This window comes from Triticum urartu, chromosome 5, assembly GCF_003073215.2.
Source record: "Triticum urartu cultivar G1812 chromosome 5, Tu2.1, whole genome shotgun sequence".
Classification (NCBI taxonomy): domain Eukaryota; kingdom Viridiplantae; phylum Streptophyta; class Magnoliopsida; order Poales; family Poaceae; genus Triticum; species Triticum urartu.
The window spans coordinates 555,943,597-555,962,527 of NC_053026.1; the positions used below are offsets into that span (position 1 = coordinate 555,943,597).

The following is an 18,931-nucleotide window of genomic DNA, read 5'->3' on the forward strand; positions in this document are numbered from 1 at the left end:
ACCTGCTGAACGACATACTGCAAGTCGGGGCGCGTCAGAGTGAGGTACTGCAAGGCACCCACAATGGAGCGATAGAAGGCCGCGTCGGATACGAGAGAGCCCTCCAGAGCTAAAACATTGGCCTTGGTGTCAACAGGCGTGGGAGCAGGCTTGCAGTTAAGCATGCCGGCACGATCGAGAAGCTCATGGGCGTAACGCTGCTGGTGCAGAAAGAACCCATCTGGCCGTCGAACCACCTCAATGCCGAGGAAGTAGTGGAGGGGCCCCAAGTCCTTCAGGGCAAACTCATCGCGAAGACGAGCAGTAAGCCGCTGTAGAAGCGCAACAGTGGAAGCCGTCAGGATGATGTCGTCGACGTAGAGCAACAAGTAGGCCATGTCAACCCCGTGATGGTACACGAAGAGGGACGCGTCGGAGCGGGTCGATGTAAATCCGAACGTCTGCAGGAAGGCAGCGATGCGCTGGTACCAGGCCCGAGGCGCCTGCTTCAACCCGTAAAGAGAACGGGAGAGCAAGCACACATGGTCCGGATGTGTGGCGTTGACGAAACCGCTGGGCTGCTCACAGAACACCTGCTCGGCGAGGTGGCCGTGCAAGAAGGCGTTGGAGACATCCAACTGATGCACGGGCCAAGCTCGGGAGACGGCCAGCTGAAGCACGGTGCAGATCGTGCCCGGTTTAACAACCGGAGCAAAAGTGTCGGTGAAGTCCACGCCCGCACGTTGCCGAAAGCCTCGAACCACCCAGCGAGCTTTTTAGCGCTCGAGAATCCCGTCGGGATGAGTCTTATGCCGAAAGACCCACTTGCCCGTGATGATGTTGGCACGAGGTGGCCGAGGGACAAGCTGCCAGGTGCGGTTCCGTTGGAGCGCATCGAACTCTTCCTGGATCGCAGCAAGCCAATGAGGGTCCCGAAGGGCGGCTCGAGCTGACAATGGGAGAGGGGACGGCTCGGAGACGGAAGCGGCGACAAGATACTCATCGCTGGTGTACCGTGTACTCGGGCGGAAGCTACCGGCCCGAAAGCGAGTCATCGGGCGGGGCAGCGAGTCCGGGGCGACGGGCGAGGACGAGGAAGAGCCCACCGCCACTGATGCCGCGGGTGAGACCGCGGGTGAGGCCACCGCGGGCAAGGCCGCCGGCGAGGGCGCGGAGAAGGCCGCCGCGGGCGAGGCCGCCGGCGAGGGCGCGGGGGGTGCCGAGGAGGCCTGCGCCGATGGTGGCGCAGGGGGCGTCGCAGGTGCCGGGAGCGGTGCAACCCCTAAGGAAACCGGCCGGGGAGGAACTCGACCCGGGGCACGGGGGGCACCCTCAAAGCCAGGAGGCGGCCCGAGAGAAGCGCCCGAGCGGCCATCACCAGGAGCGGGCAAGGCTGCAACATCCGAAGGTACCTGCTGAAACGGAAAAACCATCTCATCAAAGTAAACGTGTCGAGAAGTGATGACCCGATGTGAGATAGGATCATAGCAGCGGTAGCCTTTGGTGTTGGGGGGATAGCCAAGAAAAATACAGGCCACGGACCGTGGTGCGAGCTTATGAGAAGTAGTGGAAGTGATGCTAGGGTAGCACAAGCAACCGAAAATGCGATGCTCGGTGTAGGAAGGTGGCCTGCCGAACAAAAGATGATGAGGAGCAAAATTCCCGTAAGTGCGACAGGGACGGATGTTGAGGAGTAGTGATGCGGTGGCGAGCGCGTCAGGCCAAAAACGTGGTGGCACGTTGGCGTGAAAGAGCAGGGTGCGAACGCAGTCATTAAGAGTGTGAAGCACGCGCTCAGCGCGGCCATTTTGTTGCGAAGTGTACGGGAAAGCGAGATGAAAAATCGTGCCGTGTGTGGCGAGGAGGTTGCGGATTGCAAGATTATCGAACTCCTTCCGTTGTCTGTTTGCAACGCATGAATGGGACGACCAAACTGCGTGAAGACATAGGAGTAGAATGCGGTGAGAGTGGCAACAGAATCCGACTTTCGCCGCAACAGGAAGGTCCACACATAGTGCGAAAAATCATCAAGGATAACAAGATAATAGAGATAGCCCGTGTTACTTGCAACAGGAGAGGTCCAAACATCACTATGAATTAACTCAAATGGGTATGAAGCAACATGCGAGAAAGTGCTAAAGAGTAAACGAGTATGTTTGCCGAGACGACAAGCATGACAAGTATGATCGTCGATCTTATTACACGTGAATGAAAAACTGCGAAGAATATGACGAAGGGTGGCAGGGTTGGGATGACCAAGATGAGCATGCCAAAGGTCCACTCCAGCGGAAAGCGCCATGGGTGCAGCGACGGAGGATGTGGAGGAGTGGACCGGGTAGAGATCGTCGGGGCTGTCACATCGGTGGAGCACCATCCGGGTACGGGCGTTCTTAACAGAAAAGCCAAACATGTCAAATTCAACGATGACATAATTTTCACGTGTAAGAGAACGAACAGAAACAAGATTTTTAATGATGTCAGGTGAAACGAGTGCGTTAGAAAGATGTAATGGAACGGAGTTAGAAGGAAAAACAGTATGACCGACATGAGTGATGGGCATGGAAGAACCGTCGCCCACGGTAATGCGAGTAGCAGTGTGAACACGATGAGTGGTAAGAAGGTCACCGGGGTTGGCGGCCATGTGAGTCGTGGCTCCGGTGTCCATGTACTAGTCGCCACCGCCGGTGTACTGCTGTGGCGTGGGAGCGGTGTGGAGGGCCGCTAGCAGCGCGGGGTCCCATGGTGCCGGCGGGAGGGCCAGGGCCGACGGCAGAGGCTGTGAATAATGCATAACCCCAAAACGATAGTGGTAGATCGGTAAGAGACATCATAGATCGCACTATATCTAATAAAGTACGGTTATGACGTTCGGACACACCATTACACTATGGTGTTTTAGGTGGCGTGAGTAGTGAAACTATTTCACATTGTTTTAATTGAAGACCAAACTCGTAACTCAAATGTTTTACCTCTGCGATCATATCGTAGAAACTTTTATTTTCTTGTCACGATGATTTTCCACTTCACTCTGAAATTCTTTGAACTTTTCAAATATTTCAGACTTATGTTTCATCAAGCAGATATACCCATATGTGAAGGTCATAAAATAACGATACCCGCCGCGAGCTTCAACACTCATCGGATCGCATACATCAGTATGTATTATTTTCAATAAGTCAGTTGCTCGCTCCATTGTTCCGGAGAACGGAGTCTTTAGTCATCTTGCCCATAAGGCATGGTTCGCAAGCACCAAGTGATTCATAATCAAGTGATTTCAAAATCCCATCAGCATGGAGTTTCTTCATGCGCTTTACACCAATATGACCTAAACGGCAGTGCCACAAATAAGTTGCACTATCATTATAACTTTGCATCTTTTGATTTCAATATTATAATTATGTGTATCACTATGATCGAGATCCAACGAACTATTTTCATTGGGTGTGTAACCATATAAGGTTTTATTCATGTAAACAGAACAACAATTTATTCTCTTACTTAAATGAATAACCGTATTACAATAAACATGATCAAATCATATTCATGCTCAACGCAAACACCAAATAACACTTATTCAGGTTCAACACTAATCCCGAAAGTATAGGGAATGTGCGATGATGATCATATCAATCTTGGAACCACTTCCAACACACATCGTCACTTCACCTTTAACTAGTCTCTGTTTATTCTGCAACTCCCGTTTCGAGTTACTAATCTTAGCAACTGAACTAGTATCAAATACTGAGGGGTTGCTATAAACACTAGTAAAGTACACATCAATAACATGTATATCAAATATACTTATGTTCACTTTGCCATCCTTCTTATCCGCCAAATACTTGGGGCAGTTCCGCTTCCAGTGACCAGTCCCTTTGCAGTAGAAGCACTTAGTCTCAGGCTTAGGACCAGACTTGGGCTTCTTCACTTGAGCAGCAACTTGCTTGCCGTTCTTCTTGAAGTTCCCCTTCTTCCCTTTGCCCTTTTCTTGAAACTAGTGATCTTGTCAACCATCAACACTTGATGCTCTTTCTTGATTTCTACCTTTGTCGGTTTCATCATCATGAAAAGCTCGGGATTCGTTTCCGTTATCCCTTGCATATCATAGTTCATCACGAAGTTCTACTAACTTGGTGATGGTGACTAGAGAATTCTGTCAATCACTATCTTATCTGGAAGATTAACTCCCACTTGATTCAAGTGATTGTAGTACCCAGACAATCTGAGCACATGCTCACTAGTTGAGCGATTCTCCTCCATCTTTTAGCTATAGAACTTGTTGGAGACTTCATATCTCTCAACTCGGGTATTTGCTTGAAACTTCAACTCCTGGAACATCTCCTATGGTCCATGACGTTCGAAACGTCTTTGAAGTCTCGATTCTAAGCTGTTAAGCATGGTGCACTAAACTATCAAGTAGTCATCATATTGAGCTAGCCAAATGTTCATAACGTCTGCATCTGCTCCTGCAATAGGCCCGTCACCTAGCGGTGCATCAAGGACATAATTCTTCTGCGCAGCAATGAGGATAAACCTCAGGTCACGGATCCAATCCGCATCATTGCTACTAACATCTTTCAACACAATTTTTCTCTAGAAACATATCAAAATAAACATATGAAAGCAATAACGCGAGCTATTGATCTACAACATAATTTGCAAAATACTACCAGGACTAAGTTCATGATAAATTTTAAGTTCAATTAATCATATTACTCAAGAACTCCCACTTAGATAGACATCCCTCTAATCCTCTAAGTGATCACGTGATCCAAATCAACTAAACCATAACCGATCATCACGTGAGATGGAGTAGTTTTCAATGGTGAACATCGTTATGTTGATCATATCTACTATATGATTCACGCTCGACCTTTCGGTCTCCGTGTTCCGAGGCCATATCTGCATATGCTAGGCTCGTCAAGTTTAACCTGAGTATTCTGCGTGTGCAAAACTGGCTTGCACCCGTTGCAGATGGACGTAGAGCTTATCACACCCGATCATCACGTGGTGTCTGGGCACGACGAACTTTGGCAACGGTGCATACTCAGGGAGAACACATCTTGATAATTTAGTGAGAGATCATCTTATAATGCTACCGTCAATCAAAGCAAGATAAGATGCATAAAAGGATAAACATCACATGCAATCAATATAAGTGATATGATATGGCCATCATCATCTTGTGCTTGTGATCTCCATCTTCGAAGCACCGTTATGATCACCATCGTCACCGGCGCGACACCTTGATCTCCATCGTAGCATCGTTGTCGTCTCGCCAATCTTATGCTTCCACGACTATCACTACCGCTTAGTAATAAAGTAAAGCATTACATCGCGATTTCATTGCATACAATAAAGCGACAACCATATGGCTCCTGCCAGTTGCCGATTACTCGGTTACAAAACATGATCATCTCATACAATAAAATTCAGCATCATGCCTTGACCATATCACATCACAACATGCCCTGCAAAAACAAGTTAGACGTCCTCTACTTTGTTGTTGCAAGTTTTACGTGGCTGCTACGGGCTTAAGTAAGAACAAATCTCACCTACGCATCAAAACCACAACGATAGTTTGTCAAATAGACTCCGTTTTAACCTTCGCAAGGACCAGGCGTAGCCATACTTGGTTCAACTAATGTTGGAGAGACAGTCGCCCGCAAGCCACCTGTGTGCAAAGCACGTCGGGGGAACCGGTCTCGCGTAAGCGTACGCGTAAGGTTGGTCCGGGTCGTCTCGTCCAACAATACCGCTGAACCAAAGTATGACATGCTGGTAGGCAGTATGACTTATATCGCCCACAACTCACTTGTGTTCTACTCGTGCATATAACATCAACATAAATAACCTGGCTCTGATGCCACTGTTGGGTTTCGTAGTAATTTCAAAAAAATTCCTACGCACACGCAAGATCATGTGATGCATAGCAACGATAGGGGAGAGTGTTGTCTACGTACCCACGCAGACCGACTGCGGAAGCGATGTCGCAACATAGAGGAAGTAGTCGTACGTCTTCACGATCCAAACGATCAAGCACCGAAACTACGGCACCTTCGAGTTCGAGCACACGTTCAGCTCGATGACGATCCCGGACTCCGATCCAGCAAAGTGTCGGGGAAGAGTTCCGTCAGCACGACGGCGTGGTGACGATCTTGATGCACTACAGCAGCAGGGCTTCGCCTAAACTCCGCTACAGTATTATCGAGGACTATGGTGGCTGGGGGCACCGCACACGGCTAAGGAATAGATCACGTGGATCAACTTGTGTGTTTCTGGGGTGCCTCTGCCTCAGTATATAAAGGAGCCAAGGGGGAGGGGGCGCCGGCCAGGAGGAGGGCGCAGGAGGAGTCCTACTCCTTCCGGGAGTAGGACCCCCCCCCCCAATCCTAGTTGGACTAGGATTCCCCGAGGGAGAAAGAGGGAGAGGGGGGCCGGCCACCTTCTCCTAGTCCTAATAGGACTAGGGGAGGGGGGAGGTGCGCAGCCACCTTGGGCTGCCCCTTTCTCCTTTCCACTAAGGCCCATTAAGGCCCATATGGCTCCCGGGGGGTTCCGGTAACCTCCCGGTACTCCGGTAAAATCCCGATTTCACCCGGAACACTTCCGATATCCAAACATAGGCTTCCAATATATCAATCTTTACGTCTCGACCATTTCGAGACTCCTCGTCATGTCCATGATCACATCCGGGACTCCGAACAACCTTCGGTACATCAAAATGCATAAACTCATATTTTAACTATCATCGTAACCTTAAGCGTGCGGACCCTACGGGTTCGAGAACAATGTAGACATGACCGAGACACGTCTCCGGTCAATAACCAATAGCGGGACCTGGATGCCCATATTGGCTCCTACATATTCTACGAAGATCTTTATCGGTTAGACCGCACAACAACATACGTTGTTCCCTTTGTCATCGGTATGTTACTTGCCCGAGATTCGATCGTCGGTATCTCAATACCTAGTTCAATCTCGTTACTGGCAAGTCTCTTTACTCGTTCCGTAATACATCATCTCGCAACTAACTCATTAGTTGCAATGCTTGCAAGGCTTAAGTGATGTGCATTACCGAGAGGGCCCAGAGATACCTCTCCGACAATCGGAGTGACAAATCCTAATCTCGAAATACGCCAACCCAACATGTACCTTTGGAGACACCTGTAGAGCACCTTTATAATCACCCAGTTACGTTGTGACGTTTGGTAGCACACAAAGTGTTCCTCCGACAAACGGGAGTTGCATAATCTCATAGTTATAGGAACATGTATAAGTCATGAAGAAAGCAATAGCAACATACTAAACGATCGGGTGCTAAGCTAATGGAATGGATCATGTCAATCAGATCATTCAACTAATGATGTGACCCCGTTAATCAAATAACAACTCTTTGTCCATGGTTAGGAAACATAACCATCTTTGATTAACAAGCTAGTCAAGTAGAGGCATACTAGTGACACTCTGTTTGTCTATGTATTCACACATGTATTATGTTTCCGGTTAATACAATTCTAGCATGAATAATAAACATTTATCATGAAATAAGGAAATAAATAATAACTTTATTATTGCCTCTAGGGCATATTTCCTTCAGTCTCCCACTTGCACTAGAGTCAATAATCTAGATCACATCACCATGTGATTAACATCGATAGTTCACATCGCCACCAACACCCAAAGGGTTTACTAGATTCAGTAATCTAGTTCACATCGCTATGTGATTAACACCCAAGGAGTACTAAGGTGTGATCATGTTTTGCTTGTGAGAGAATCTTAGTCAACGGGTCTGCCACATTCAGATCCGCATGTATTTTGCAAATTTCTATGTCAACAATGCTCTGCATGGAGCTACTCTAGCTAATTGCTCCCACTTTCAATATGTATCTAGACCGAGACTTAGAGTCATCTAGATTAGTGTCAAAACTTGCATCGGCGTAACCCTTTACGACGAACCTTTTTTCACTTCCATAATCGAGAAACATATCCTTATTCCACTAAGGATAATTTTGACCGCTGTCCAGTGATCTACTCCTAGATCACTATCGTACTCCCTTGCCAAACTCAGTGGTAGGGCATACAATAGATCTGGTATACACCATGGCATACTTTATAGAACCTATGACTGAGGCATAGGGAATGACTTTCATTCTCTTTCTATCTTCTGCCGTGGTCGGGCTTTGAGTCTTACTCAACTTCACACCTTGTAACACAGGCAAGAAACCTTTTCTTTGACTGTTCCATTTTGAACTACTTCAAAATCTTGTCAAGGTATGTACTCATTGAAAAAACTTATCAAGTGTCTTCATCTATCTCTATAGATCTTGATACTCAATATGTAAGCAGCTTCACCGAGGTCTTTCCTTGAAAAACTCCTTTCAAACACTCATTTATGCTTTGCAGAATAATTCTACATTATTTCCGATCAACAATATGTCATTCACATATACTTATCAGAAATGTTGTAGTGCTCCCACTCACTTTCTTGTAAATACAGACTTCACCGCAAGTCTGTATAAAACTATATGCTTTGATCAACTTATCAAAGCGTATATTCCAACTCCGAGATTCTTGCACCAGTCCATAGATGGATCGCTGGAGTTTGCATATTTAGTTAACACCTTTAGGATCGACAAAACCTTCTAGTTGCATCGTATACAACTCTTCTTTAGTAAATCCATTAAGAAATGCAGCCCCTAAGGAAACCGACCGGGGAGGAACTCGACCCGGGGCACGGGGGGCACCCTCAAAGCCAGGAGGCGGCCCGAGAGAAGCGCCCGAGCGGCCATCACCAGGAGCGGGCAAGGCTGCAACATCCGAAGGTACCTGCTGAAACGGAAAAACCATCTCATCAAAGTAAACATGTCGAGAAGTGATGACCCGATGTGAGATAGGATCATAGCAGCGGTAGCCTTTGGTGTTGGGGGGATAGCCAAGAAAAATACAGGCCATGGACCGTGGTGCGAGCTTATGAGAAGTAGTGGAAGTGATGCTACGGTAGCACAAGCAACCGAAAATGCAAAGCTCGGTGTAGGAAGGTGGTGTGCCGAGCAAAAGATGATGAGGAGCAAAATTCCCGCGAGTGCGACAGGGACGGATGTTGAGGAGTAGTGATGCGGTGGCGAGCGCGTCAGGCCAAAAACGTGGTGGCACGTTGGCGTGAAAGAGCAGGGTGCGAACGCAGTCATTAAGAGTGCGAAGCACGCGCTCAACGCGGCCATTTTGTTGCGAAGTGTACGGGAAAGCGAGACGAAAAATCGTGCCGTGTGTGGCGAGAAGGTTGCGGATTGCAAGATTATCGAACTCCTTCCCGTTGTCTGTTTGCAACGCATGAATGGGGCGACCAAACTGCATGGAGACATAGAAGTAGAATGCGGTGAGAGTGGCAACAGAATCCGACTTTCGCCGCAACGGGAAGGTCCACACATAGTGCGAAAAATCATCAAGGATAACAAGATAATAGAGATAGCCCGTGTTACTTGCAACAGGAGAGGTCCAAACATCACTATGAATTAACTCAAATGGGTATGAAGCAACATGCGAGAAAGTGCTAAAGGGTAAACGAGTATGTTTGCCGAGACGACAAGCATGACAAGTGTGATCGTCGATCTTATTACACGTGAATGAAAAACTACGAAGAATATGACGAAGGGTGGCAGGGTTGGGATGACCAAGATGAGCATGCCAAAGGTCCACTCCGGCGGAAAGCGCCATGGGTGCAGCGACGGAGGATGTGGATGAGTGGACCGGGTAGAGATCGTCGGGGTTGTCACATCGGTGGAGCACCATCCGGGTACGGGCATTCTTAACAGAAAAGCCAAACATGTCAAATTCAACGATGACAGTATTTTCACGTGTAAGAGAACGAACAGAAACAAGATTTTTAATGATGTCAGGTGAAACGAGTACGTTAGAAAGATGTAATGGAACGGAGTTAGAAGGAAAAACAGTATGACCGACATGAGTGATGGGCATGGAAGAACCGTCGCCCACGGTAATGCGAGTAGCAGTGTGAACACGATGAGTGGTAAGAAGGTCACCGGGGTTGGCGGCCATGTGAGTCGTGGCTCCGGTGTCCATGTACTAGTCGCCATCGCCGGTGTACTTCTGTGGCGTGGGAGCGGTGTGGAGGGCCGCTAGCAGCGCGGGGTCCCATGGTGCCGGCGGGAGGGCCGAGACCGACGGCAGAGGCTGTGGCAGCGGCGCCACTAGCCCACCGGCCGGAGGCAGCCCATAGGCCGCCGAGGGGCCGTAGAGCGGCGCCGGCGGATACCCCCGAGGGGCCGCGTACAGAGCCTGATGAGGGGCCTGGCGGGCGCCAAAAACACCGGGGACGAGGACGCGCGGTATGGGCATGGAGTATGCGTGAACAACCCCCGTCCAGGGGTTTCTGGCCGGCCTGCGAGGGCGCCGGCGGGAGCGGGTGCTGCGGCTGGCGTGGGGCCCCGCCAGCTGCTGCTGCTGCTTGCGGCCACCTCGGCCGCGACGCCCGCCCCGGCGCTGCTGCTGCTCGGCGGGGGGCGGCGGAGGAGCCTGCGGCGGCGCGGGATATGGGAACCCGGGCGGCGGCTGCACGTGGAGGGGCCCCTGGGCGGGCCGCGGCGGGGGAGCCGAAGCGGTGGGCGGCGCACCGCCGTGGGTTCCGGCGGTGAGAGCCGTATGGGTGGCCCGGGCGCGCGACATCCGCATCCTCTTCTCCTCCAGCTTCAGGTATGCGACGATCTTGGGGAAGGTCGGGTTGGTGATGAGAGAGATGTTGGAGGCGGCGTTCCCGAAGTCTTCGTTCAGGCCGGTGATGAGAGTGCTGAGGAGGAGCTCGTCGGAGACCTTCTCGCCGAGGTCACGGAGCTCGTCGACAAGCTTCTTAAGGCGCATGCAATAATCGTCGACCGACGAGTCAAGCTGCTGGTACTCAAGAAAACCTTGCGTTGAAGCGCGTTGTCGGTGAAGAGACCGTTGAGCTTAATCCAAACGGTGTGAGCGTCATCATCGGCGGAGACCACCGTGTGGAAGAGGTCCTTCGAGATGGTGGTGTAGAACCAGCGGATAAGAGTGGCGTCGATGGACGTCCACTCCTCATCGTCCTCCATGAAGCGGGAGTCCACGGAACCATCGATGTGATCCCGGAGATTGTACTCACGGAACACAAGGGAGAAGTACATCTTCCAGGCATAGTAGGTGGAGGTGAGTTGATCGAGGACGACGGGAACCCGAGCGAGGATATTGAGATCACGGATGACGACGGGATCGGGGCCGTCGAAGGGGTTGGTGCGGCGGCTGCGGGTGGTACCGGTGAAATCGGGGGAGGCCATGGCGGGTTGCGGGCGGAAGCGCGAGGCGGCGGCGGCACGAAGTGGCGGCGGCGGCGTCGGCAGGAGTTAGGGTTAGGATCGTAGCTCTGATACCATGTTTGAAACGAATATTTTGGCAACGCAACTCGATGTATTGATCGGTGCATAGCGCACGTATATATGGAGTACAAGATGGGCCACAACCTCAACTATACAATGACTAGGAGGTGGGCCGGACTATACATTATACATGCACAAACCATATATTCAACACTCCTGCCTTGAACCAAAAATAAAGTTGAAACCTTGTGATCGTTTTGGAGGTGAATGCAAGTGCAATTTTGTTTAACGTATATAAACACTTTGTGGGGGCAATCTAGTACTATACGTCTTTATTGTCACCTCGGATCCAGTCGAGCAGTTGGATACTAGTGCTTTGACAGTAATAGGGTCCCCACTCCGGCAGTAGATCGCGGGACGTCCTCCCCCGTCACGCCCACACACACACACACAAGTACGTACATGACGCCGCTCCCTGGCTGGCACCCGCCTCGGACCAGGACCAGGAGCAGGAGCAGGAGCTCCATAGACAAACGGGGGATCCGCCCCGCCAATGCTTAACTCTCTCCACAGTCCACACCCGACACAGTACGTACACAGCACCGCATACTTTTCTTCGTCCGAAATTAACAAATCCAGCCTGTGCTTGGGCACAAAACAACGGAGGCACGGTCTGCAAATCGGAACTGCCCGATTCCACGCCAGGACGACTTGTTCAAACTCCAAACCTCTGACCACTACTACTAGTAACGGTAGGAGTAGAAAAATTGTGCCGACGATCCCCGTGCTCTGCTTTACGGTGGTACCCCCTAGTACTAGTACCAGCAGCAGCACCGTGTCAACAACAGTAGCAGCAGCAGCGGTCTGCTCTGCTCCGCTGCGTTGCCGGCGACGGTCATCTGGCACTGGCCACTTGTATGGTCTTATTCAACCTACGGCCACATTCAATTCGGTTGGAACGGCTCGGCTCGCACAACAACCAATGTACGTACCCCCAGAAGTATGTGCACGAATCAATGAATGAATACCGTAGCCCGTACCGTGCTCCACCACCGCGGGCGCCCACAGCAACTCGTCCCGTCGCATCCCGGGATTGTTCGTAGATGCCCGCAGTGAGTGAGTGAGTGGGAGTATTCACTATAGTTACTCAGATAACAGTAGAAATCAATCGCCGTGGTGTGGCCAATTGCGAGGATTCGTGCCATAAATCTGGAAACCAAAGCAGTTTTGGGAGTACTGCCTGGCTGGTCCTACTTATTCAACTTGACACTAGTAGTAGTACTTGAAGCATGCCGGGGTGCGGTGGGCCACCTTGTCAGACGCCCTCCCTCTCACGGCCCCGATCCATATCTTCTTATCTTAGAGAGACGAGACGAGACGAGATTGTTAATTAATGCTTAATGGAGTAACAAGCACTCCATAACCTGACAACCGAGATCGCACCCAAGCACTTGTCCGAAAGAGACATCGCCCCTCTGCCGCAAGGGAGAAAAAAAGCCCGGAGCATCTCGACTGCAACTGCAAGTGCGAGAGAGAGAGAGAGGGACAGAGACAGAGAGATCTTTTTCTGAGATGAGAGAGAAAGATAGTGTATATTTTTGATAGGAGAGAGAGGGAGGGAGAGAGATTAGGTGGGATGAAGGAAGCAGCATCACGAGGAGAGAGAGGGGGAATAAAAGAGAAAGACCAACCGAGATGTCAACAAATCTGCTGTCCTTTGCACTAGTTTAGAGGGGAGAAGAAGGTGGTTCCATTCCATATTTCCATCCATCCAGAGAGAGGGGGGGTCGGGCCCGCATGGCAGCGCGCACATGACCGGACCGAACACAACAAAGCCCATCCGATTCCGATCCATCCAAAAGCAAACATATCAGGGGAAGAAGAGGAGAGGAGTGCAGAGCGCAGCCATTCGGTCCGTCCGGGGGTTCGCCCAAGACAAGAACCCACCAGTTCCGACCCTTCTCCCCCTCCTCCCTCCCTCCCTGGCCCATCCAATCCGGGTCCCGCCCCGCCCAGATACGCCGCGATTCCGAGCGTCTCCGCCGTGGAATCCGCCGGAGAATTCCTTCATTGCTCGCCGCTTCCTCCTCCTCCTCCTGGGTTCTTGCGCGGTGGGAGTCCGGGGAGTGGGAGGAGAGCCCGCCGTGCTCCCCGCGTCTCCGGCCCATGCTCGCAGCTCGGCGGGCCGCCGGTTCCTGTCTGCCGCGGTTCGGTGCCAGGAAGAATCTCTGAGGCCGAGGTAAAGTCTCGAGTTAATTTCGGCTTGGGTTGTTGCAGGAAAGATGCCATCTTTGCCGTCCATTTCCCGGGTCTTTAATGGCTTCCTCCGTTGCCTGTTTTGGTAAAAATCTCGTGGAGAAAAGGTCTCCCTTCTCGTAATTGAGTCGCCCTTCGATTTGCTTCTTGTCTCGAAGAAATTTCCTCGGTCGGACACGCCGGCGGCGAGCGGTTGAGCGATGATTGCATCTGTCCAGTATTGTTAGTCTTTTTCTTCGTAATCCGCGTCTGCTGCTGCCGCTGATGATTTGTACAGTACTTCTCGTGAATGAATCGGTTCTTGGTAGTACTACTAGGATTTGGTACTAGAATCGACATGGCTGGACTGTGGAGGGTTGACTTGTCTCGTCTCCTTTATTCTTTCCCCCCTTCCCTACAAGTTGACGTCCAAACAGCCAGGGGATAATAATATCTCCTTTATTTCTCTTTATTATTATTATTTCCCTTGTTTCTTGGGATAATACCCGCTTAAAATCTGCCAATTATCCCTGAATTATCACCACTTGCTAACGAATAAATCTGCATGATCAGTTCGCTTGAGCTTTTCGTCATCCTCTGCGTGTAGGCTCGACCACCATCATTGCTCACTTTATACCAGGAAAAAAGGGCCGGTCGCTCATCAGTCATCGCCTTTTCTTCTGCTCTTTGTTTGTCAAAGCGATGAATAATGCGTGTTTGTCTTTTCGCGTAACTGACGCTGGTTCTGGACAAAGGCGTTATCATTTCTTTCTTCTTCTGCTGCTTTATGTGTGTAATGTAATGTAATTCACCTTTGATTCAATGTCCTGTTGAGCAGGTTGGAACAGCAATGGGGGCAAAGGTGGAGGTTGAAGGCTACAATCCTGGGCATTGCGCCATGGGGGATCTCCACGCAAGCGCGAATGGCTGGAGGTTTCCATACGAGGAGGAGACATCAAATGGCTTCGTGACGGCGGAGGCGGTCGGTTATTCGGAGTATGATAAAGAAATGTTCAGGCGCACAATGCTGGCGCATGAAGCTGTGTTTAGACAGCAGGTGCGCGTCCGCGATGACGTAAACGTCGATGCGGCAACACTTAGAGATGATTTCAGTTCCCCCTTGATATCTTCTGTATTTCTTGGCTTGGCTTGACAACAACCCTCTTGCTGTCTCCAGGTGTACGAATTGCATCGGGTTTACAGAGTACAGAGAGACCTGATGAAGCAGCATCAGAGCAGAGAAATGCATGAATGCTCAACACTGGAAGATGCATCGCACAGAGATTCACCGTCACAAATTCCACTGCATGGTGCAAACATGATTGGTGCTGCTGCTGTGAACAATGAGAAAAGCCAGTCGTCCAAGTTCCCCAGGGAGGGCAGTGTCCAGTCCTCGCCAAATGGATTTCCCTCAAGTGATGCTGCTCTACCCACCAAACAAGGCAGGTTTGACCTTGAGCTCCGAGCTGATCATTGTTTTGAAGATGACCATGCATCAGACAGTAAGCCTATAGATTTCCTTGGTGTATCATCGGATACAAAACATCCGAAAGATGCCGGTGTCGCATTAGCTAGGGCGGAAGGCTTGGGGAGGTTCGGTCATAATAGTGCAACCTCCTTTCCGCCGAGTACAGGTAATCTTGTAGGCCACAATCACAATGTTGCTGACCTGAATAAGCCAACTCTGGGCCCATATATGGCCAGAACAAATGGGACAGTATCGGGAGGTCCTTCATATGCCCTGGAGAACTCTTGGCAGCAGTCTCCATGGAGATCAAGCACAACTAACTGCAGTTTCAATAAAGAATATTCCAAGGACAAGCGTATTAATGAAGCCACAAGCTCTAATTTCTTTGATGCAAGTTCCAGGATAAAACAGGAGGAGAAACCACTGATCGACAAAGGTAAACAGTTAGCTCCATTGTGCTTTAGTATTCTTTTTTCTGGTTATGCTAGTTCTTTCTATATTTGCATTGTGAATATCTTGGCATATTTACCATATTAGTGGACCACAAATCAACTCAACACTATGGGTACGGGTTCGCTGAAAATTTGAAAGAAATGGGGCTGCCACGTAACATAACATGTAGGCCTGTAGGGTGAAGTGAATTTACAATATTCATACTAACTATAGTTGATAATATATTTGAACTAGCCCAATAGTGCGTGCTAATTTTATTTGTTACATGCAGAACTACATTTACTTAACTATGCATGTTTGACTATCAGGTTTCCCGCGCATTCTTTTGAATTCTCTTTCTTTTTTTGGTGCTGCACTTAATTGTGGTGTGAAGCCACGAACCCTTTCATAGCCTTTGAGTTTGTGTGTGTGTGGGTGGGGGGTTACCAATGGATAAGTGTTGTGTCCTGTAAGGCGTGACGTACCATTATAATCCTGGTTTATGTTTTGTTGCAGATTAGTTTTGTAACTATTGTACAGAATCAATCTGTTGGTCTGTAATAATCTAAAGTAAAGCACTGATGTGTGTGTTATGTGTTTAAGTGCAGTTTATGTCTTTTCTGGGTGGTGGGTGTACCATACTGTTTATTATTGTGCTGCATTCTATTTTATTGCTAGGTACTTACAGTTGACTTGATCCATTGTAATAATCATTCTATTTTGTTCCAATTCTTCAGGGAAACGTGCCAGCAGCACAGGTTTTCTTGCACCCAGATGCAGTGGCATGGATCCACAAAAAATGTTCAGTGCTGCTGACAGGGGATCTGCAAGCAGTAACAAGTTTATTTACCAATGTCCGAATAGTTCACCCGGATGGTTTTCAGGAAGTCCTTTGGAAGCCTATGCTATCAATAATCTTCCTGGACATGACCATCTACGCTATACAAGTAGCACACTTGTTGCTCCAGTCACTTCTCTGCACATGGACCAACCTTCTGCTGCCTCTCGTGTTGGTTCTTGCATAGTAGACCCAAGGAGCTATAACATCAGTGCTGATGTCCAGTCATTTCCAAGTTTCAATGGATCTTCAACTGTCAATTCATATGCATGCTTCACTGCTGCGAACCAAAGCATTGGAACCCCATCATGTAATCTGAAAAAAATCAATAACTCAGATGGCAGCTATTCTGACGTTCCACTTGATTCATTGTCTGCATCACAACCACGGCATCAGACAAGAATTCCAAGTGACTTGGAGCAAAACAACAAGCTGATGTTTGGACACCCAACACGGCACTGTCATGAAGATCCTGATTTTGCAAATGGCAAGGGCAGAAAGAACTTTAATTTGAATGAAGCATTGTCTGATGGTCAAGAAGATATCGTTGTAGAGCAAGAAGGGGTGTGTGTAGGTGGTTTACAGCATATCAAAGTTGAGGGATCAGTATCTGGGATTTCTTGGCTCAGTAAGAAAGCTTCATGTGCTGATTCCACAGGTTTGGAGGAGCCAAGGAAGGTGTCTGAACATTCTTATGGGACTGCAGCGCTGATTAACATTAATGAAGATATAACGGGAGCAGCTCTGGCTCTATGCAATTTGCCAGATTCTGCTTCGACGTCTGTAGGTTGTGGAACTAAGAAGGATAGGTCTTGTGACAAGATCGGCGCTAGAACTCAAGAGAGTGCTGCATGTTTACCCCTTTCATGCCAGAAACCCATGCCTAGAGATGGGCAAGCTGCTGAGGGTGTCACCAATAAGAGTGGTGCTGCCGTCTGGAATTTTATTGATCTGAATGAAGATGCACCAAATGAAGATAACTCAGAGTCATCTGTAGTGTCAAGTGATTGCCATGTGACATCCTTACAGAACAACCATGCAAAGCCTAAGTTTCTGATTGATTTAGAAGTGCCAGCTTGCGAAGATGATGATGCTGCTACAGCTGCAGCAGAGAGCATTCTTGTGTTGTCGAGGGATGTGCCAGCCACTGCAGAGACACCTGATGATATGTTGCAGTGGTTTGCAGAGGTCGCCATATCAAGCACCGACTACCATGCCGGGCAAGGGGAGGTCCAAGGCTGTGCCAATAATTCCAGTGATGATGATCCAGATTCATTCGAATCGCTGACACTGAAGCTTGAAGACATCAAGACTGATGAGTTGTGCAGCAGGCCACCGGCGCCTGCGATAACAACAAGTGATGAGCATACTGTCTCACCGGTGAACCTCCTGATGAAGCCGAAGAGAGGCCAGCAAAGGAAGCGTCGGCAGAAGCGTGACTTCCAGAAAGACATCCTGCCTAGCATCTCGTCGCTGTGCCGGCCTGAGATCATCGAAGACATTCAGCTCCTGGAGGGGCTGGTTCAGACGACTGGTGGATCCTGGGAGTCGAGCTTAACTAGGCGAAGGCGTACGAGGGGTAACAAGAAACCCAAGAAAAGGGTGCTGGACGCCGTAGAAGAGGAGGTCCAGGTCAGCGTAGAAGAAGAAGAGGTCCAGGTGAGCCCGCCCGCGAAACCTGACGACGCGGGCATAGAAGGTGAAAGCAACATTGGCATGATCGGGTGGGGAAGAACGACGAGGCGGTGTCGCAGGACGAGATGCCCGTCGGGTATCACCATCGCCGCCGCATCCTGAACAAGCATTGGTGGCGCAATTGCGGTGAGTCGGCGATCACCCTGAAATGTGTTGTAGCTGGACTGGGTGTAAAAGTGTACATACTTGGTTGGCCAATTTGGACGGCCTCCCGTGCTCTTTTGGGTAGAAATTCGTTGGGGTACAATTTATCGATACATTCTTAGACGAAGTAGTTGATGATGAGACATTGGTGCGTAAACTTGTTCATCTTTGAAGGGGTATAGACGAGGATTCTGGTTTGTTTGTCCTTTTTTCTTCAGTACGTTATGCTAGGAGATGTTTTTCTTTTTTTACCTGAAATGTGATTAGTGTTAGCTCGCTCATGTGTTGTGGGCAGCGAGATCGAATTGTCGCCGTGGCGCTGATGGGTTTGATGGGTTCGGAGGCTGGAGCTGATGTGGTGGGGCTGCACCTGCACGATAATGTGGTTGCCTGCATTGAGTACACGGCCGATATCAATATTTTCATGGCTCTTGCTGCCTGAAGTAAAGTCCTGGATGCTTGTTTTTATGGGCGCACCTGGACCTGGTTGCTGTGCAAACACTGCCTATTTATTTATTTTTGCGCTTTTAAACACCACCATGTGGTATGCTAGCATCTGCCAACACAATAAGAGCATGTCTGTAAAAGAAAACCGCAATAAGAGCATGGTTAATAATACAACCAACAGTCGACTATAAGGAATTGTCATGTCATTTAGAGCCAACATAATACTCCCTCCGTCCTATAATATTAGAGTGTTTATAGTGCCAAAAACGCTTTTATACTCCTTTGAGACGGAGGGAGTAGTCGGCTTGTACAATAGTAAGCTTTAAATATGTACTTACTCCC

General features: G+C 49.3%; 1 protein-coding gene across 1 annotated transcript; it reads left to right on the forward strand.

Annotated features, from left to right (window-relative positions):
* The first annotated feature begins 13,084 nt into the window (after window positions 1-13,084).
* LOC125510662 lies at window positions 13,085-18,343 on the forward strand. The gene is made up of 4 exons (XM_048675905.1): window positions 13,085-13,569; window positions 14,404-14,622; window positions 14,743-15,469; window positions 16,203-18,343. The coding sequence occupies exons 2-4, from the start codon at window positions 14,416-14,418 to the stop codon at window positions 18,098-18,100; spliced, it is 2,832 nt and encodes a 943-aa protein (XP_048531862.1). The 5' UTR covers window positions 13,085-13,569; window positions 14,404-14,415; the 3' UTR covers window positions 18,101-18,343.
* The last annotated feature ends 588 nt before the right edge of the window (window positions 18,344-18,931 follow it).